This window comes from Drosophila arizonae, chromosome 3 (genome assembly GCF_054131065.1).
Source record: "Drosophila arizonae isolate 15081-1271.41 chromosome 3, UAZ_ARI_1.0, whole genome shotgun sequence".
NCBI classification, from domain to species: domain Eukaryota; kingdom Metazoa; phylum Arthropoda; class Insecta; order Diptera; family Drosophilidae; genus Drosophila; species Drosophila arizonae.
The window spans coordinates 15,037,709-15,045,220 of record NC_142923.1 but is presented as its reverse complement, the minus strand read 5'-3'; the positions used below and the strand labels follow the sequence as shown (position 1 = coordinate 15,045,220).

Below are 7,512 nucleotides of genomic sequence, written 5' to 3'. Positions count from 1 at the left end.
GGCATTAGGGAGAGTAATGGAAGAGCAGTGAAACTGTGCATATAAATATGTGCGCTCAGCTGGAAATACCCTCTTAGTATTACTCGTGCGTAAAATCCGACTCTGAGTAAGGCTCAACAATAGAGACTGGATTTGTGTGAGTAGGTGCCCTATATAAGGGCTAGACATAGCTGCGCAACTTCAGTTCTCAGTCGACCGGTGTAGTAGAGCAGTTCCTATTCGTCTTCTTCTTTTGAGTGTGGTAAGTAAGTATTGGAATAGCTATTAATATTAATTTATCATTTTAAATTCTATACACTTTTTTTGTTTTAGATATGTAAGAGTATTTTTAGATCAGTTACTGCCGACGGTATATTTGTTTTAATTTTCAGTGCCGTGGCAGCTTTTTCTTGTTATTAATTTCCATAAACGAAATCATATATGTATGCATATATGTGTATCTAAATACATATATGCATACATTCCTGCATACTGATGTGGAATATGAAATTCTATTATTAAATAAAGTATTTAATGCACGATACATAATGTAAAGTAAACATCTGAAAATATTACCAAAACTGATGTGAATTTTATAGTTAGTCAATATTAACATATTTATTGTAGTTTTCTGTTATTTAAAATGTATTTTTTATTATTTTTTATTTTTTTATTTTTTTTCAATTAAAATGAATTAAACTTTAGAGTAAACACAATTTCAAAGCTCTTGTAAATTGATTAAAATAGTTAAATACTACCTTTCGTTTAGCTATCAAAAATATTAAATTATATATTTTCATAAATTTTCTTAGCAAAATTAACAATATTTAATTGTGATTTTGTTTGAACAAATTGCAGTTTCTTATGGATAAAATAAAATTATAAATAAATTCTTTTAATTGGCTAACAGACGTAAACTGTGGATATCCATTTGAGCAGATCCGTCATGAGATCCTGCTTGGGCAAACGGAAATCCGCAAAGGTTTGTATCTGAGCATCAGCAGCAATGCGGAAGGATCGGCCCAAGCCCTGCAGGACCTGAGTAAACAATTATGATTAGTATCGATGCATTGTTGGATGATAGCTGAGTGAACTTACCCGCATGGCATCCTCATCTGTGGTATCATCGCCCGCGAACACCACGCGCACTTCATCGGCCCAATTGGGGCCGAATTTGGTCTTGAGAATGTGAAGTGCCGCCTCGCCCTTGTTCCAGTCAACTGGCGGCTTCGCCTCGATGGCCTCGTGCGCCTGATTGGGACGGAAGCCATGTCGCTGACAGATCTCCGCCGCCAGTTGCTTTAGCTCATCCTTCAGGTGCGCAGGTGTATCGCGATAGTGAAAGGTAAGCGAGACGCGCTTATCCTCCACCCAGGCGCCATTCTTCTCCACACGCTCTTTCAACTCATCCACCATGGCCGTATAGTTTCGCTGTATCTCGCCGGGCAGCTCAAAGTCGTGACGTGATCCATCCGGGTACTCAATCTCAAGTCCATGATTGCCCGCAAAGGTAACCCCATCGATATTGACAAGAGCGTGCACATCCCTCAGTGCACGACCCGAAATGACGGCCATAAATATTTGCGGATGCTTGGCCAGCCTACGCAATATGGCCTCCAGCTCCACGGGCATTTTGGTCTTGTTCGGATTGTCAGCAATGGGCGCCAAGGTTCCATCGTAATCCAGCAATATGGCCAGCTTGTTGTGTGTGTCCAGGTAACTGCAGGACGTATGAAATAATTCGAGTTTTATTTTAATTTAAATTATTATATATATGTATATACTTTTGTTTTATATATGTGAGGCTAAGAAAAATTTCGAAGTCCTAATAATATTCAATTAAGATATAAAAAAAAAATATATAATATAATATAAATACATATTAATGAATGAACAAATATTTTGAGAGTATAATTTCATTATTAAAAAAAAAAAAAAATGAATAAATAAAAAAATAACAAAATTAAATTAAAAAAAAAAAAAACAAATTAATTATTTATATTTTTTTCCTAACTTTAATTAAGTTTTAAAAATTTTCAATGCAATTTTCCTTTTGTTTTTTTTATCAAAAATCTAAAAATTTAAATAAATTTTTTTTATCTAAACAAACTAAAATCTTATATAAAATAACTAAACTGTTTTTTTTTTCCTGAAATCAAAATATGGTGGAATACATTTTGGATTATCAAATTATAATTTGAATATAATATGAAATTAAGCTTACTAATGAATGTTAGAAAAAATTATAGATTCCACAGAGTTTGTTTTACATGTTAAAAATGAATCAATATGAAATAATAATCATACATTTTTTTTTTAAATTGATAATGTTTTTAAATAAATTTTTTTTTTTTTTTTTTTCAAATTTTGCCTATTGTATGAATTTATTTTTCTCTCAGTGTAGCGATTTCTAAGGCTAATCTGCCTTATCGTCAACACACATTACATGACTTCCCCTAGCCGGCAAGGTCATATATACATATATACATATACATAGATAATGTTCACTAAATCCGCTTGAACTTACCCTGGTAAATTCTTTTCGAACTCCTCCAATCGACTGATAACTGGTACAATTTGTTTCTCTGGCATTTTGTCAGCTGTTATTTCAGCGTAGCACACGACGCACAAAATGAGTTGTAGGTGTAAGAGTTTCACTGAAATCGAAATGGAACTTCGAATCAATTGAATTGAATGCTAAATGCGCTCCGGACGACGTCTCAATGTGCACTGCGAGTGGCTGCGATAGTGCCGTTTGCCTTTTAAGTCGCTTTGGACGCGATGATAGTGCGACGCGTTCACTGATAACAAAATCTCGCGCTCAGCTGGTAATCTAAACTTGTTTTCGCACGCTCTCTCTCTCTTTCTCTCTTTCACGGATTCAAGATTCTGGATAAGCAGCGAGAAGTAATCTCTGAGCTCTGATAAACGCTCGCCACCTGTTCGTCTTAAATGGAGACTGTTGAATGCTCCCTGTGTGATTTGTGTTTTTATACTGATTTCATTTCCTGAAAACTGTCTCACGCATTGTTATTGCCTTTGCCTTTGCCTTTGGAAAAACAAAGACAGCGTTTCGCATGCACCCACCCCCACTGTGCCGTTCTCAGTTCTGCAGTTAATCATGCGTCGCCTTCGTGGCTGGAGCATGCTATCCATTTAATGGGGCATTGCGCTCGCGCCTCAAGTTCATTCCGTTAAACAATATGCATTTCGGTCAAGTAATTTAATGCTTTACGGGCGTTTTTCTTATATTCCATCAAAAACCCAAGGATATTTTGTACAAAGGATGTGCTGAATATGCTGCTTACGAATATGATAGGAATAAAGCTTATTCCATTATAGTTATAGACTTGTGAGAAGTCTTCATTTTCCTCATGTTTATATGTATGTATGTAATTCTTCTATTTGTCATTTGAAGATATATAACATTAACAAATATTTTGTCCAACAAATTTACGTAGTATAAAAAAGCTTTTCAAAAACGCTCATAAATTTTTTTTGACTTAATAAAGAAAAACGGCAAATGTTTTTTTCCTTTTGATTTGTTGTTCAAAGCATTTGCACAAAAAATATAGTTAATAAAAATATAAGCAATTTATTTAATATGTCTTTTTTAGTAAATACATATTTCCATAATATTTATTTTAAGCATATTCAGAAATTTTTAAAGAATTTTAGAGCTTGGATATTTATCTTTGGCTGTATGGCAAATAGAACATAGAATTATGCTAAATATTTTCTATACAATTTATTTATATTAATGGTTTCATTTATATTAATGGTTAGATTGTTGAATGATTTACGGCGAATGACATAGAAGCTAGAAAGCTAAATAGACGTATGGTTGATCTTAAGCCAACATTGTGGGTTGAATTAAAGAAAAATGCTTATGGAAGAGATTTTTTCTATAGGCTATAGATAATCATATATTTAAATAGAAAACTTTTGTAAAGAAATATAGGAACTCGAAAATTATAACTTCTGTGTGATTGTAATGTATGAGTAATTAAAATATGCAACTTACATGTACATATAAGTCTTCATAGAAATGGGATAAATTCTTTATTATCTAATTTGTGGTTTTATCTTATCTATATTCAATTCACTAGAAACTTCTTATCTAAATTTAATTTTTTACATGGTTCCCTTTTCTTATTCTAATTTCCTTAAGTCAATTTATATCTAGCTCTGCCAGAAATTTGTATTATACAAATTTATCTTGGAATCTTGTCTCTCTCACTACTACATGCTACTACTACTACACTATTTTTTAATATCGCTCATTTCGATAAACAATTCTTTTTATTATTTTTATTCAAGTGAAAATAGGATTGCTTATTGTCATCCATAAATTTACTTATTTATTTCATTTTATTGATGAAGTGTGAATTTTGAATATTTGAAACCATATAGATGTTTCTGATCTAATAATATAATTTTAAAATATTGAAAATATTTATTTTGGCATAACAAAATGAGAAATTTCATATTGACTATATAAATTCAACAGCAACCATAAGATCAATATTTGATTTTCTTTGAAATAAAATCAGCCAAATTGTGAACATCATAGATAAATGAGATCTTAATGTATTGCAATCGAACCAGTTTTAATTAAGAGGTGCTGCTGGGCATTATGGACCCGCTCTTTGAGTGCCACGAGTGCCATCTGTGCCAGAAGCATGCCATAAGCGCATGCTCATGTCGTCGCGATTCTCAAATCTGGTCAAACTATTTACTCACGATATTTGCCTGCATAAGCGATAAATCGAGGCATATTAGTGGAGAGCAGTGTCAACGCTTGTGTCTAATCTAAAGCAAACAAGCTGCTTTCCATATTAATTTAGCTCTACTTGCCATTGGATATGCTGTCTGATCGATCGCCCAAAGAGTCCACTGAGTCATGTAGCCCTAGAGGTTTGATAAACAAATCGTTGAGTGCTAATACGATATAATGAAAACACGAGACATTCACGTTGTCAACAAGTGTCTGGCCTCAGCCATATCATCACATACACACACACATGTCTTTCATTAACTGTTTGACATATATATTTTTCCATTGCCCCCGTTAATCTGAAGCATTCGAAACATGTTTTCCACTCACTTTTGATTGCTTTGATTAGTCGTCGCTATTTTTGGCCTTAAATATTGAAATACTTAAGTTTGTAAACTGTGCAAACGTAAATTCAATTTGTTCAGCCCAATTAGTAAATATTGTCTAAACTATGCCAAATGTTTTTCTTTTGCGTGCAAAGCTTTCAAAGAGCTTTTCCTTGGCTCTTTGGCGCAGCGACTATTTATTTGTCTAGCGAGTGGGCACCATAAATAGAAAAATCCGTATATGTAAAATTAGGAAAAGTGTTGAGAGTTTAACGTGGGACAGTGGGACGATACCCAGGCATGTGTATATATGTGTGTATATATATAGCTATAAATTTACTGAATAATAAAATATGTAAACTGTGCTGCAGTTAAAATTATCATGCTAATATCATGTCACTTTTATTTGAATTTAAACTCAGCCTAAAAATATGCTAGTTATTTTAATAAAATTGTTTCTTGGTTTTAGCTCAGCAAATTCATATACCTATGTATCTATGTATCTATGTATCTATGTATCTATGTATCTATGTATCTATGTATCTATGTATCTATGTATCTATGTATCTATGTATCTATGTATCTATGTATCTATGTATCTATGTATCTATGTATCTATGTATCTATGTATCTATGTATCTATGTATCTATGTATCTATGTATCTATGTTTCTATGTATCTATGTATCTATGTATCTATGTATCTATGTTTCTATGTATCTATGTATCTATGTATCTATGTATCTATGTATCTATGTATCTATGTATCTATGTATCTATGTATCTATGTATCTATGTATCTATGTATCTATGTATCTATGTATCTATGTATCTATGTATCTATGTATCTATGTATCTATGTATCTATGTATCTATGTATCTATGTATCTATGTATCTATGTATCTATGTATCTATGTATCTAAATATTTTTACATATATCTACATAACCGAGTACAAAAAAATAATAGGTCGTAAATAGAGCTTAAAGTTAATTGTTATAACATTGTATACACCATACTGCGTCATGCCACGTTCTCATCTGAAGGGGAGAATATATAGAAATAAACAATATTTTATGGTTGTACGACAAGTATTATTTTTTAAACAATGATCAAGGTGCATCAAAATTCTAAAATGTGTAGCTTTAAGAGATGCAGTTCGTTCAGAGAATGTACAATGGATGTTTCTTACACTTGGTAATGCAGAGTCGATCGTGCGCAGAATAGTTAATCCTTAGTGAATATCCGTCAGACTGAATATATGATGTCGCCCAACGAGTGACTCATGAATTGCATCATTAATTTAGAAGTAATTCAGTCTTCTACATTCTGTAACCAGTTTCAGCTCTATATGAAGTCAGGGCAATCCCCTCGATCTATACACGAAATTCACTCGTCCAAGCTCGTGTAGCTGATGACGTTTATAGCAATCAATACCAAAATACGCCTCTGTTCAGGGCTTCGCTTATAAGTACGCAACGGGTCGCTGGACGGGCTCAGAAGTATTTCAGTTTCACAGTCGTTCGGACAAATTCGTGGCACTCGCACAAAAATGGAAATTTCCCATATATTCGGTGGGTTTTGTTTCCTAATCATAAGCTAAAAAAAGAAAAAAGAACGTAACTCATGAATTCCGCTTGCAGTTTTCTGTTTGCTCATCGCTGTTGCAGCAGCCCGTCCGCAGTTTCCGCTTTGGAATGAGGACCTGACACAGACTTTCATTCGTGGCCAGCCGATTACATCTCCTAGGCCATCGACTACGGCTCAACCAACAACTGCATCGCCTCGCATGCTGGCTTGTATCCAAACCTGCCCAGCGACCAGTGAATATAATCCCATCTGTGGTAGTGACGGTGTTAACTACTACAACGAGGGACGACTCAACTGTGCCATTCGATGTGGTCAAAGTGAGTTGCCTTTGTCTTAAACATTCGCTTAAATTCTCTTTGACACTTTTTTGACTCTCTTTCAACTCTTATTCATAGATGTTCGCTCTGTACACTTGGGCGTCTGCAGCACTACGTAGAGCATTGCATTAGGGGATTTGTAAGATCTGAAGTGAAAATATCCGCTACACAATCTATAGTTCAATGCTTTACCAATGACCTTAGATGTGTATGAATAAAAACAAGCGATTAATAGTGAGGAGAATATACTCGATCCGCTGCTACCTTGTATCACAAAAACACACAAACAAAAAAACAAAAGTGAAATAAGAATGTTACTCATTTAGTTATAATAATGCATAAATAATTATTATTAATAAAGTGTAGGAAAAACTATTAAATGCAAATTAATTTTTATTGCTATATGGTATGAAGGACATGATTTGGTATATACGTATATTTATATAAACTCAGAAAAATTAAAATCTTTCTAGAATCTCAAGATTTTATATTTGGTTTTGCTTGATATTGATACAAGTTAAGAT

At 33.5% G+C, this 7,512-nt stretch overlaps 2 protein-coding genes across 3 annotated transcripts; one reads left to right on the top strand and one right to left on the bottom strand.

Moving 5' to 3' along the window:
* Positions 1 to 738: 738 nt before the first annotated feature.
* Positions 739 to 5,237, bottom strand: LOC108610369 (uncharacterized). Of its 2 annotated transcripts, XM_089465592.1 has the most exons (4): positions 5,087 to 5,237; positions 2,507 to 2,636; positions 1,078 to 1,699; positions 739 to 1,017 (listed from the first exon to the last, which is right to left on the bottom strand). In XM_089465592.1, coding segments are annotated over exons 1-4 (888 nt in total). In that variant the 5' UTR covers positions 5,088 to 5,237; the 3' UTR covers positions 739 to 882. The 2 variants fall into 2 exon arrangements, with proteins under 2 accessions (XP_089321718.1, XP_017857921.1); XM_018002432.2 differs by lacking the exon at positions 5,087 to 5,237 and having other exon boundaries at positions 2,507 to 2,955.
* A 1,260-nt stretch (positions 5,238 to 6,497) lies between these two features.
* Kaz1-ORFB (serine protease inhibitor domain-containing protein Kaz1-ORFB) lies at positions 6,498 to 7,368 on the top strand. Its single transcript, XM_018002436.2, has 3 exons — positions 6,498 to 6,655; positions 6,725 to 6,988; positions 7,067 to 7,368. Exons 1-3 carry the CDS (start codon positions 6,634 to 6,636, stop codon positions 7,105 to 7,107), a joined length of 327 nt encoding a protein of 108 aa, XP_017857925.1. The 5' UTR covers positions 6,498 to 6,633; the 3' UTR covers positions 7,108 to 7,368.
* The last annotated feature ends 144 nt before the right edge of the window (positions 7,369 to 7,512 follow it).